The following is a 14,634-nucleotide window of genomic DNA, read 5'->3' as shown; positions in this document are numbered from 1 at the left end:
TTTAACTCGTGCAGCGTCTTGTTGGATGCCCACGACTAATCCTAAAGTAGAGAAAGGCATTAATACAAGAGGCTAAAATCAACTTTGCTTAGCTTACTGCTTTGGCTTTTTATTCCATAAGAGCAGGGTTAAGAAACTCCCGCCGGGGTGCAGAAACCGGGTGGTCTGTGACAAGCCAAACCAGGCAGGGATGAGGAATACGAGTCCAGCGATTAAGGAGGAGTTCCGAAGATAGCCGAAGACCAGGGGATGAAAAACACAGCGTGGATGGGATTTACATCGGAAACGTTCGGCTCAATTCGTTGACGGATATCCTGAACTGAATGGGATGCCAAATATATCGGAAACGTTCGGCTTACTTCGGAGAAGTTCGCGCATTGGCTTCGTATGGTTCCTCTGGGTTGCCGTCTCTTTCCGACATATTGTCCGCAGGACATAGGGACCGACCGGGGAAAGGAAAGAACACCGGCTGAGATGGGTGAGTGGCGATAGGTTACCTGGGACCTAAGCGAGGGCCAGGGGGGCAAAGAGACGCTTGTAGGCATGAAGGAGTGCGGGGAGAAGTGGGAGGGGAAGATTGTAAACCCATGAAGCAAAATACCCTTTCAAAAATGTGTGAGTGTATAGAGGGGACATGTGATGTATGAAGAGGGGTGTAGCGAGAGGGGACTCTAGGATTATAGGTTTGGGTGAGACTAGCAGAGATACCTGGGAGCGGAACAATGATTCCTGAAAGAAGGGGCACGCGACACCCTTGGAGTTAGGGATACTAACTGAAGGGTATGATTCTACAGTGTTTGAGACCACGGGCGGGGAGGGTAGAGATCGGCCAGGTTATAAGTGTGCCGTGGGCAGCGTCAGAGAGGCAGAGTGGAAAACTGTCAAAGGGCATTAGGAGAGGCCACGTAAGGTTCAGTGTGGGAGATCATGTGGGAAGTGAGGCCACGGGTCGCGGTTGATAGGTGGGACAGACCTGAGGAACGTGAAAAGTCTACAAGCTCAGGGGTGAGATTACACGGGAATGTGGGTGAAGAAGGGATGGAAGGAGGCTGATGACCTGGAATGAGGAAACTGACCCCAAAGGGTGAGATCATGGTTAGAGGGACTGACCTTTTTTGAGACCCTGAGGACCGGGAACATGATCAAAAGAGATACCCATGGAGATTTCTGTGCGTCAAAGGGGAAGATTTTGAGTGCAGATATCATTGGGTAGTTGTTACGATGCACGTTTCTTTATAGTTACCAGGCTGACTCCCCATTCTATGCAGAATACGTTTGAATTCCATGTAACCTCTAGGGTGAAGAGGTATATTAAGTAGGTAGGACTGCAAGGACCTACCAAGAGCAAGGAGCTGTCTGATCTCCTTTTAGAACCAGCTGACTCTCACAGCGAACATTTCAGTCTTAATCCTCACTGCAGTGTAGTGTTCGCATATAATGGTAATGGTATCTTTATGTCTATGATGTGGAGCGTGGGGTGGAATGTACATTGTCACCATCATGTATTCCAACCAGGACGTCAGTGATGACTGGTGTCCTGGGGTGGAGGTTGTACCGCCTGGCGCTCAGTACCGCCTGGCGCTCACCTGTTTCTAATGAATAAACCTTATTCTCATAACCTGTGTTCCACGTTTCTACATGCAGTCCACTCATGCATCGCCGAAACAGTGCTTCGATGCCTGGTCAAGCTTATTAAGGGCTATATAAATACAATTACAATTATCATTGGTACAGACTGACCAGTAATGGCTATAGTAGAGGGAAAATATGTATCCATTACTTTGAGAAGAAACCTTTTGAGGGTGAAAAATGAAGGTAAGACTATTGGGAAAGAAGTAATGGGTAAGGTAAGACCATTACCCAAAGGATATATTATGTGAATATGGACCACAAAGCACGAAGCAATAATGGAGTAACTCGGATTTAGACTTTTAAAGGTGGATATGGGTAATGCAGGGTCTATGTGAGGAAAGCAGAATGGTGTGGGAACATGGAACTGTCTCCAATCGCTGTCTATAAGGTGAAGGAAAGATGAGTAAGCTGAGACCATGGAAATGAGTCCATCAATGTCCATAGGTGGATACCTTAAGAAGTAGCAGTCAGGTTCAGTAGCCCATACTACTATGCTTGATCGGTATGTTTAACTACCAGGATTTAAGAAAGTTTTGATGAAAAACGCAATTCAGTCATTCTTTTTCTGATAACATTTTCCATCTTACAATTCACCCTCCGCTTTTAGCCGAATTAAGTATTGTAAAAGCATTGAGTAAATATGATGTGTACAAGGAAAAAGCTTTGAGGATTGACTCTGCAAGGAGGAGTTTTGGGGTGAGTGAGAGTAGCCTTTGGAGGAAAGGGTAGTGCATGTGTAGTAAAATATTTGCTTTATACTGAAGACCCTTCTTTAGAGTTTGAATTAATCCATGCATGGCTCGCAATGAATCAGACTTTAAACAGTCATTATACACTTTGTTTACGGATGGAAGTTGCCATTACAGCCTGGCCCATGATTGAGGCATCTCTGCTGTTTTACAGTTTTACAGTCTGAAACTTCTTTCTCCCTGTGGTAATGTGGGAGCTAGGGACCCCTAAAACGTTTGACACCCCAAAATTTTATTTTAGCAGAATATCCGCAATTCAATCAATCGGAGACAGTATTAAACCTCAATTTCCTTTGGCACAGTGGCCCTGAGTTAAGTCACCTCACAGTATATCAAAATGCCAGGAATTCAGTCGATTTAAGAAAAGGGCCCACTCAGTAACTGAGTTTTAGATCAGTGGAATAGTTAGTTTCATTACAGCAATTAAAAAATAAGCAGTACATTGTCCGTGCCAAGAAGGCACTCGGCAAACAGAGCATGCAGAGAATCACAAAGTCAAATATTATTCTAAGCCCCAAATGAGAGCAGCAAAATCAAGAGAATCGGACAGTCTCTAAGTCTTCGGGAAAGTCTTCCGCTCACCCCCAAAAATTGAGGGTTTTTATACATTATTTGCACATATTAAATTAACAGAGTTGCAGAATCACTGCGGTGTAATGTAAACGTTTACTTCTTTAGCAAATCAGAGCCCAATTCTTAATAAACATCATATTGCCTTAGCACCTTACCACTGTGCCGCTACATGAATAATCATACTACCTTGTTTATGCTAATGCTATTTGGTGATGGTGGAACAAATTAAAAACATGAACAATTACATGTTATGTTAATGAATAAGACCAGCAGACATTCAGGTTATAGTTTCAGTTTGTGACTGAGCCAGGGGAAAGTTGATTGAGAGCAGCATTAATTCAGTGGAAATAAACAACTAAATCTCAGCCTGACTGTGTGCTGCAGAAATTGCGAGGCGCGAAAGAGAGTCCATTTTGAATAACATGTCTGACAGTCCCTACTTGCAGCCTAATTAAAAGAGATAAGGAAAACTGTCGAGTCTTCAAATAAGCACAGGAAACCAGTTGTAGCGGTAGACTTCAAGTGCAAGTTTATTCCGTAGAAAAGGATGCATATACCGTCTATGTAGCTCTCCAAGTCCCAACTGACCACAGGAGAACTACTACAGTTCCAGCACAGTGCTAGGCAACATGGAATCTCAAGCACGAGGAACACTCCTATTGAGATTCCATGTTAAGGGGAAACCTGCACATAAATGCATAACAGGATATACTACAAATACTCACTTCCGAATGTTATAGAAAACTTGTTTTAAAGAAGTGTGTGTAATTTTAGTGTATGCATGTGGTATCGAGTGCAAAACTACATTATTGCACATTGTTAATGCATGAATACACAAAAGCATAAACATTTCTAACTAATTGAGATCAGAGAGAGTCTCTGTTAATTAGCAGACTGTAATTTATGTTTTAAAGTCTTTCTGCCATGCAGTTATAGTAGTTGCTTACAGTTTAGTCAGAGCCCTACCGTGATCAGACGGGAAGTGCCTCTGCTCTTTGCAGGCTTCTCGTTTTGAGTCCGTGATTTAAGCCCTGAACTGATCCTTTAGGGAGATGCGGCTGCAGGCCACAGCTGTATCATATCAAATCTGAAATATACCTGGCTCTTGTATGATCGAGGAATAAAGTGCCCCTGCATTTTTTTCACATATTGCTCACATTTAATTATCCCTTAGGCAAAAACGGCCCTCAAGTTGAATCTGTTGTTGATGCTATCTTCGTAATAGAGATGCATGGAGATAAGACATACATCACCTTTTTCAGAGGTGGAAAAGGAGAGAGATGGAGGAATTCAGATTGACAGAAGTCAGAATATTGCACTATTTATCATTTTGTTTTTGCCCTAGTAACCTGTTAGTGTGTATACACTAGATTCAATAGATTATTATTGCCTTTTATAATGAAGTTAGTGGGAAAGTATTGTTTTTGCTCTGATAGTAATTATGTAACAATTAGAAATGTTTGCATGATGCAGACTTTTGCGAAGTAATGATGGTGTTGATGCCCCAATCTAAGAGGGTCAGATTGCAGGAAAGGAAGAATACTCAAATACTCAGCCAAAACCATTAAAGAAAAAAACGTGCACAATTCGGTTTCTTCAGTTCTCAATTTTGTGAATTTACTCAGATATAAAAGATATCATTATAGAAAGCAAAAAGTTGGTTAGAATCAGAAGCAAATTAATTAATAAAGTGTAATGTGCCTTTAAGAAAATAATGTAAGCACAGCACATATTTCAAATAAACACATTAATAGAAAATAGGCCTATTACTTAAGAGAGTAACAAGCAAGCTAGCCCTCCCAAAGCAGAAAAGTCTAAAAGCCTAAGAAGAAATTAATGATAATATGGGCTCTTCCCTAAACATGCACATCTTTTTTTTGTGTGTTCTGGACAATGAAAGTACACAATTTTCATGGCATGACATTACCTACAGAGGCAATACTAAAATGTTACATGCACAGCACTAGTCGCAATATAAATGTCAAAACAGCACCTATTTGCACGTTTTCATTGGCTGCCAAATACATGATATGTTGCATAGAAGACATTACATGTTTAACAAATGCAAAAACAAGTGAAAATAACTAGAACATTTATAATATTGAAATGGAAAGGGGGATAGTTCATAACTTTGTAATTGTGCAACTTATTTTTCAAATTTGTTTATTGATTATCATCTTATATCACTCATAAACAGTTGAATCATGAGCTTCCGCTCGCATAAATTGTCCCCAATACACAGTGCTCCTTACACAATCTTATTATTAACCCATGGTTACAATTGAAAGTGCTCACATCTATTGGAGAACCTTGCGATGGTTCACCCACAATTTTCACCATCGTATTTCCTTAACAAAGCACAATGTGGCAAGGTCAATAATAGGAAGTACATTTGGAAGCTCCGGATCATAATAAAGGAAATGAGCACAAAAACATAAAGCCTATAACATGCTACAACCCCTCCTCCCTCCCAACACCCCCCTCCCACAACTCCCCCGGCATGACTTATTAGCTTGAGACGTAACCGGGCATTCGGTTCTCTGCCCATAAGAGAATACCCTACAACTGAAAGGTACACATCAAACTTTCATAACATAGGACAGCTGGTAGTTTAATAGGGGCAGCATCTATTCTCCAACACTGTTCTAAACAGATAATGAGGGCAGGTTTTGTGATTCACTAAGCACCAAATCTACATCAGTATCAGAGTCTGTGGGTTTCAGGAGTTCCATTAAGGCTCCCCAGGCACGGGCAGAGTCCATTGCCCTGTCGCTATGAGCTCGGTTAGCCGTTTGCAGTCGAAGAACCGCCTCGCACTCTGCCTGTAGTGGGAAGCGCATGTGAAGTCTGGATCTCGAGATTGAGTGCTGGATTCCTTCACGGGTAGTGAAACAGCCCAAAAATGGAGATGCACAGGTAGCACTGACTGGCAGCATGGAGTCATTTCGAGACAATTAGTTCTCAAGGGGGTATTCAGCATATTTTCAGTTCGGGCCATTCCCAGCAACCCTGTTCTTGAGGCTGGTCACCTGGGACCCCCTCCTTTAGTAACTGCAGTACCTTTCATAATCGGTCTCTCTGGGTCATTGTATTTCCCCCCCTTCCCCTGTCCTGATGATGATCCCGCCATTTTCATTGGGATTGAAATGCTGTTGTCTTTCAGAACATGCATCCTATGTGATAGTTGAGAACTTGCTGTAATGGGCTGTGCTGTTCTTGTGCTTGTTGATAAACTTGTTGATCACGATTTATCACTTGAGTGTATAACCTCAAAATAGAGCACCAGGCGCTTTTGTTTTGGACCAACATTCACTGTGCCGCTGTGTCTTGAAATAATTTTTAATAAACAACTTTGAGTAAATTATATTCTCCATTTGGTTCTTTGCATGTAAAATATTGTTATTAGGGACCTGTGTATTGATATTTTTAATAGTTATTACCCCAGAGTCCCTAGTGATCCGTGGGTTACCCATAATGAAATATTATCGCTTGTACAACAGCATCGCTGTGAGGTATTACAAACTTCACATAATAATAATCATATGAACAAAAAAAAGAGTAACATCATGCTCCACTCTAGTTACATAGTTTAGAGAGGTATCAGGTGACATGTTTGTGACTCATAGTAGTCCAATGGCAATATATACAACTCTAATAAAGAAATGACAACAGATCCACCTCAGTTGGGTGGTGTCTCTCCTTATCCACCCATTGTCTTAAAGTACCCAGCTCACATACATCTATGATAACATCATCATCTTATTAGGTGACGGGTATCCTTCCATCTTCTCTAAATAACCATCCCACAATGTATATTCTGTGCTCCTCTTACCCTTGCTTTGGAGGCTTGACATGGTATCAATTTCTGCATATGCCCTCTTCTGGATATCTCTCACCCAGTATAGAATCAGTGGTGCCGACCCAGCCTTCCAGGACCTGGTGTTGTGTCTCTAAACTAGTTTTAATGCCTAATTTACAAATATACATTTTTGGTTTTCTTTGATCAAACACTCAACCCCAGTAAGCATGCTTTAATGTCTTTTGGTATCTACCGTCCTGTTAAATGAGTCATGTATTCAAGCAGTTCATTCTAGTGCCATACCATATGTATGAAATCTGCTTTTCCTATAGCACATCTGGAACGGATATTAGACACAGCTGGCTACATGCGGCCTATTTATTTCTGGTCTGATTAGTGTGGTGTACGTAATGAAACCGAGTGTATTTGAATCTAGAATTTCTGGAGATGGACTTTACAGTTCTCACCCATTTTACCCATTGTTCTTCAATGAGTTCAATTCCCAGGTGATGGTCTTACCACTCTTTTAAATACCCCGTATTCATCCCCAAAATGCCCTAGGAGCATCATGTTTCTCTGAGAGCCATGTATTAGTAATACTTGAAGAGGCTGTGATGTACTGTGTTCCCCATTGCCAACATTCCAAGCTTCATCTGCTTGACGTACTAACTTTTTATATAATAAAAATTGGCCAGACCCACCTCATAGACTACACTACACGTATATTATCAAGGGATCTCAATGTCCTCTCTACAGACACATCACCCCAAACCGAACGCCCACTTCAGACCAGGGATGTATTATACATCAATGTCAGTTTCACTAATCCAGAATGGCAACTTCGGTGCGTATGATGGCTTCCATGACCTTCCTTGCAAATGTCTTTCAGCATCAGGGTGCTACTTTTAAAATTACAATATCTTTGACTCGCCTCCCGTCCGTTCGCAACAGCCTTTCTGATATGCGTTCCCCTAAATTGTCTTCTAATATCATGTGTCTCAGGGTCTGAGTTTCCTGCAAGTCACCGCATAGGCCATTGTAGTTGTGCTGCTACATTATATAGTTCGTAGCTCGGGCCCCCAGGTCTCCCTCCGCTAATGGGACAGATAGTTTTGCGATCACCACCCTGGGTCAACCCTCCAACCATATTACTGAGGCAAGTAGGGATTGTAAATCCTGAAAAATACTTTTTGTAATATCCCCTGCAAGGCTAAGAAAAAATAGAACATTCTGGGTAATATCAGTATCACTGTTACCCGTCCCAACGTCAAAGGTGGTAGGGCATTCCAAAATGGTAATGATTGTTGAATCGACGTAACTGCCTTGCCCATGTTGCTGTCCACCAGATCGGTCCTGTTGTGATGTATATTTACCCCTAAGTATTTGACAGTGTCTAATGCTACTGTCTAGCCTGCATTAGGGAGGTGAAATTGCCTCCTGTCCAATCTCTGTCAACGGGAACAAACATGATTTGTCCCAGTTAACTTTTACTCCTAATGCTCTACTAAATTCATCCAGTATGCCCTTCAGGAAAGCTAAGGTATTATCACACCCAGTCACCTATATCTCTGCATTGTCCGCATTTAAGGACACAGCATGCCAGTCTTTCTCTAACTTGATCCCTCCCATTCTGGGCATTGAGCCCTCCACATACTTGTCAGTGACTCCATGGCCAGTTCAAAGATAATAGGCAACCAAGGGCAGCCCTGTCTGCTACCCCTGCCAAGCCTTATACTCTACGTGATTATTCACCTTGGGTGGCTTCTTGTCATTGGTTTTGTGTACAATAGCTGTACCCAGCATAGGAATTCTGGGCCCATCCCCAGCAGACCTAGTGCCGTCATTAGGCAACGTCAACGTAGTGTATTAAATGCCTTTCGATCACCAAGGAAGCTACGCAGTGTTCAGCTCCCTGTTGTTTAACCCAGTCTATATTCATGAACAATCTTCTTAAGTTCACAATAATTTCCTTGCCAGGAATAAATCAATTTTAATCACTATGCTTGGTGGTATGTATCGGGCAATTTGTATTAACCGATTGGCCAATACTTTCCCTAGTATTTTATAGTCTAAATTTAAGAAGGAGGTAAGTCTCAAAGAACTGTCGGGAGATCTAGTCCCTGTTTTGGGAGAACTATTCTTGATGCTTTCTTCATAGAGGTGGGTAAATGTCCTATCCTTGTACACTTGTAGTAACCATGGTGCCAATCCTGATCTGTATGTGGCATAAAATGCTACTGAGTGACCATCCGGTCCCAGTTTTTTACGCCTTGCAGTTTGTGTGATAGTTAACTCTATCTCCTGTAAGTTTATTTGTTTTTCCGGTTCAGCGCACTTGAGTTGATTAACTGAGAAAAGTGTAATTGTATCCCAATACTGTCCTACATCGTGAACTACCTTATCAGGTGGTGAGGTAGACCGTGTGTTCTAGTACTCCTTGAACAGTGCATTGATCACATTCTCTGTGTTAACAGCTAAGTTATCCTTCTCTCGTGTAGCTCTTATTGGGGATTTTAGACTTGAGGAGCCAGGCTAGCACGCAGTCCAGCTTATCATCTTCAGCATGCTGTTGAGCAACTTATCCTTTGGTACAATGATTGCATAATTTGGTCGTTTCTGACTGAGTCATTCTCTACTATTCTGATGCACCCCTTAAGGGAGGTTTGCTCATTTAATATGGCTTGTCATGCACACATACTGCTTTGATACAAAGTCCCCAAAGCTTCACCTTACCTGACCTGCTTCTGTACCAGTTTTTTGTTAAATATTGTTCTATATATTCCTTAACAGTAGATCTAATCAATGGGTCACGAAGCATCTATTGGGCTGACAAGTGTGTGTGCTGTAAACATGCAAATTTCACATCTTGACATTTGAAGTATGCATGTGTTTTTTGTTTCTTTTTGTCGGCGTGCCCACATCTCTTACATTCCAGGTAATAATATTGTACTTGGGAGAGGACCCTATGAGCCCAGCCATCTCTCTATAAGGTTAAGGAGACCTGCTTTGCATGTCACTTTTCCGCCTCAACCAGCATAATTATCTGTATCTAGCAATCTGTCAGTGCAGTAATTAAAACCTGGTTCGATAACAATTAAACTCCCATTCCCTATTTAAGGCATCGAAAAACTACCTCACCCGTAAGCGAACACTATGAATGTGACAAAAAAACTGTCTATTTTGGTGTGTGGGGGGTGGGACATGCAATTGGGAGTGCTTGTTTGAAATGTTGCATGTCTTCGCGCTTCTGGCAATTCCAGGTATTCCTCCCTCTCTCTGTACATGTATATCACAGGAGTGTGCAATTTTTGAAAAATAAAAACTACTTCTCCAAACTGACAGTTCCACAGTAATCTTCTAGCCCTGTGAAGAAATCTACTTGTCCCGCATACCATATGAATCGTGACAGGGGCTTTCATAGATGCATCGCTACAGCCTTCAGAGTAAAATTGCCCCTCTTGGCTTTCTGTCCCCTATTAGCAAGGAGGCTTACAAATCGTCTTAAAGCTGCATTTTATCTACCAAGCTATTTTCTTACCATAGGCATAAACCACTTACCTTTCACTCCCTAACTTCTGAGTCCATATGTCTTCCACTGAATGAGAGGATCCATTATACGTTCTTGCTCTCTCGCAACATAGACTTAATACATTTCCTGTTAACATACTGCACATTCTTTACAGATAGGTCCACCCTATATAAAGAGGAAGAAATACAGACATACATACACAAACTTCCCCAACACTCTCACTACAGGTTTCATACACTCTTCTTCACTCTCCCACCAACAGCTGCATGCCCAGTGTCCAATCTTACTCTAGATTCTGTGATTTTTCTCTTCTTCACCCCGCTCATAGTTAATTTCCCCTCCTCCTCTCTAGCCACAGGCTGCATGTATCTTTCTTTCACCTTTACTTCAAAATCCCCTCATCTGCACCTGTAAACAGCTGCAACCCCCTTGTCTTCCATTCTTTCACCACAGAATGCCTACTTTTCTTTATCCAGTGGTATTTGTGTTTATCTAATAGAACGGCTGTAAGCAGCCTCTTTACCGAAACCAGCCCACTTTGCTTCATGTCCTCCAGCAGTCCTGCAACCTGCTCCTGCAGTAACACTGGTCCTGGAGATGTGTTGGAAAGATCTGCACAGTTCTATTCAGGGAAATTTAGAAGCTAATTAATGTGTCCTGGCAGAGATGACAAGATGATAGCATTTTTTAAATGTAAGCCAAAATATCTATTCTAAACTTTCAATGAAGAGCACACACTTGCAAATAAGATTGTAAAGATGCCACACTATTCATTGGGTGTAAACTGAGTGCAAGTGGAAAATAAACAAGGCAACATGTTCAGACAAGGCGAGTTTTTAATAGGGGGTGATTGATGTGGCCTAATAGCTACAGCTGCTGACCACGCAACATGTGGAGCCAGGTTCAAATTCAGCCTCTGCTCAACACCCTGTGAATCCAAGCAAATCTCTCTTTGATTGAAAAAGGTGTAACGTAGTCTGTGTCTAATGTGAAGTGATGTTATTTCATTAGGCAAGGTTTGCACTGTGTAAAACAACCATAAATAAAACATGGATTGTTCTCATCACAGACGCTCTAATTTCATCCTCCAATAATTAAGGACAAAACATTAACCTTTGATTTGAGGAAGAAATACTTAGTGGGTGAATATTACAGTGTAAAACTGGGAACCTGGGATCAATCCTGGCTTCCTGCTTTACCAAATTGTATGATCCTACTTAATATCACCAAGTCTCCTTCTCTCTACAAAAACCTCTTGTGTTTGATTTAATAGCATATAATGATGCTATAAGTATAATAACAATCAAGGCCACATGTAGGATACACAAGATTACTGACTTGCATCTGGGTTCACTAATAACATTGTCAAATGGTGGAGGCAGGAAGTTTTCACAGTGCATGATTTGAAAACTCAACTGTTTAATAAATACCTCTCATTGAAGTGACATAATTTGATGTACTGAGCTAAAAAGCTTCCTGGTGTTAAGGAAGTATGCATTTTTGAGTTGTGAAGACACAGTGTCATATTCTGACATGTTTGTTGCTTGATTGGCATACCAAATATTGTCAAGACCTGGCTCCTGCACTGTCTCTTATAGCCAGAGTCGACACTTGGCTCTTCTATTAATTTGCTGGCGTGCTCATTTCTAGGAACCAGAGTACAATCCATGTTACCCCAGCACAGCAACACTGCAGCTTGGGACACAGCAGTAAGGTAACATTTGAATGCAACTCCCGCTCAGGGTGACTTCCCATTGTTTGCCAGAGCGATGAATGTAGTCTTTTTGACACCATGATGGTTTCTACACTTAACATCCATTTGTTACATCTATTTGGATTTTACACTCCAGGCAAGTGACACCTTCCGGGAACTCCTGTTGCGTAACAGTAATGCCACACTTGGGAACTCATGCTTTCTTGTACTTCGGTTCCCTGACCGAGAGAGCCAGACTGCCCCCATAACCTACCTCAAATGCCCTCTTCACCATGCTACTTATCAACAAATCAGGCCACTCCAGAAAACTATTGGCAGTCACTGTGAGTCCTTTACTCACTGTGAGCTCATTGGTATGCCAGCCTGGCAGCCACTGTGATCATGAACCTGTGTGCCCTTGCTAGATGGCATGCAGCAAGTAGTACATCTAGATTAGCCACACTATTTCAAACATGCAGGCACCAAACAAATGATAATTCCCACTTAAAGCACACCTCTGGGAGATACAAATGAGCATTATTTCACTCTCTCTGTACAGCATGTATGTAATTTTTTGTGTCTAGGCCCACAACCAATAAATAGATTGGATCTGTTTTCGCCTCACTTACCGTTTGTGAGCTGGAGAATATTCATCATACCTGTCTCCCTGCTTATTATGGTTAACGTATTTACCTATGAAAATGAACACTCATGACGTTTTCAGCATGCAATTTGAAATAATGGACTTAGTGCTTTTATAAGTTGCAGGAGGGCATAGCAGAAAGTCTGCTTGTCCAGCGGACTAAATACAGATTAAAACTTCTTATCTGCAGCAGGAATCATCATATACTGGGTGTCGGGTAATAGACATTCCCCACTCCTGATATTACAAGATTGAACTCCAAACATCTAACATAGCACATCATAAACACAATAATTTTCATAAAAAGATGTGAACGTAAGCAGACTAAAGAACAGTCATTGGCATAAGATCAGGACCCTGCGTCAGTTCCAGTTCAACTTACACAAGCTCAGCATTGTCCAGTTCACTATGTGTCTCCAAATCTTCCGTCATCGATTCTTTCTAGGGCTAGTATGCAGTTTGATTTCTTCCACAATCATGGCCCTCTGTGGCAGCTTGTTCCTGGGTAGGGTGGCTTTGAAGTTTCCTAGTGGTTTAACATCTGTTTCTGCATGTCTGCCATCCTTCCTGAGAGTCTCTTTGAACAGTCTTTCCTTTTAATTTCAAAAATACCAAAGCCTCCATTAGGGTAACAAAGAAATGAGATTTGTTGTTCTCCATAATCTGCAGTTTGACTGGAAACATTAAAGAGTAACGGCACATTTGGTTTTTAATTTCCAGGAACAACTCTCTTCGTCGCTGCACTTCAGTAGTATAGTCTGGAAAATGTCAACATTCGAGTTGCATAATTGGACATTCTACACACTCTGGCAGCCCTATGAAGCACACATTGTGGCAATGTAGGTCATGGGTGTCAGCTGTCCACAATGAAGTGCTCCATTAGTGTCTTTACGTCAAGGGGGTCCTTATACAATCTGTTACGTAAAACAGCAGTGGGTCCTATTTTTGTGGTTGGTTGATGAGGGGTGAGCAGGCCTTGGTTCCTCTAGGCTTTGTCACTCAATGTGCAACGTAATAGGGGTGGGGAGAAAATATAATCTTGCTATGGCCTTCATGTTATGCTTGGAGCCGCAACTCTGATGTGGGTCCAATCCCCACTAATTCTTACCGCTTTTGATGAGAGATAACACTATATCTCCTGTACATCATCAACCATTCAGCATTTTGCCGCAGTTTCAATAATGATGATCCGCTGCGCCCAAATCAACTGTTATTCTTTAATGGGGTCACTTTTTGAAGGATGCCCCCTGCTACAATATTAGCTAACAATGAAGGGTTTGCCTCTAATCAGCAAGGCTGAGCCTCGTATCAAAATACCAATAAACTTGCCTATACTGATGTCTTCTTTTAGGGACACTCCAATGGGTACAAGAAATCTACTTGATGTAGCTCGATTCTATTTTTATCAAAAATACTTTTTATTCAATTTTGTGAAAAAATATATATTTGCATTTTTCATTAATTAGAATGAAATTATCTTCTTTCCAAATCCTAAACAAAGCACCACAAACCATAATTTGAATAAATTAGGATCTATGACACATATCATAAATGACAACATAAATGTAGACAACTCAAACACATGACTAGTACAAGACGGATAACCTATAACAAAAAAACTTTGCTCAAATAGGGTTACACTTGATTTAGACCCTTTTTAAGAACCTCACAGTCGAGCAAATAAAAACGGTGTGAATTTTTTAAAAATCACAATTTCTGCGCTGAGCCTAACAGTACGCTATATTTACACAATTGATCAACCAGGCAGAATAAAACATTCCTTTAATCACACGTTTGAAAACAAAAAGGTCGACGTGTTTTGAACCCCACATTTACTGGTTGGGGGTTCTCTTCAGGACCAAACACTATTTGTGGAGATCAGCCGAACTCGCTATGTTTTGGCGCCAATAGGCCAGGGCCCAGTTGGTCACAGTCCTGTCTTGGTGTGAAGGTGGTTGTGGGAAGAGGACCGGGTTCTCATCCCTGTCTTGTTCCACCTCGCTGTTCACAAGCTGC

The 14,634-nt window shown here is 41.5% G+C and overlaps 1 protein-coding gene across 1 annotated transcript in view; it reads left to right on the top strand.

Annotated features, from left to right (window-relative positions):
• The first annotated feature begins 240 nt into the window (after positions 1 to 240).
• The window catches only part of KPNA6 (karyopherin subunit alpha 6), a 370,132-nt gene continuing 355,738 nt past the window's right edge, over positions 241 to 14,634 (top strand). Inside the window, exon 1 of the mRNA XM_085648440.1 lies at positions 241 to 478. Coding sequence (XP_085504566.1) covers positions 388 to 478 — 91 coding nt within the window. The 5' untranslated portion in view covers positions 241 to 387. The remainder of the gene's footprint in view (positions 479 to 14,634) is intronic.

The sequence above is a fragment of the Triturus cristatus genome, chromosome 3_2, assembly GCF_964204655.1.
Source record: "Triturus cristatus chromosome 3_2, aTriCri1.1, whole genome shotgun sequence".
Taxonomy (NCBI): domain Eukaryota; kingdom Metazoa; phylum Chordata; class Amphibia; order Caudata; family Salamandridae; genus Triturus; species Triturus cristatus.
Note: the sequence above shows the minus strand (reverse complement) of the source record. Positions and strands in the feature narration are given on the sequence as shown.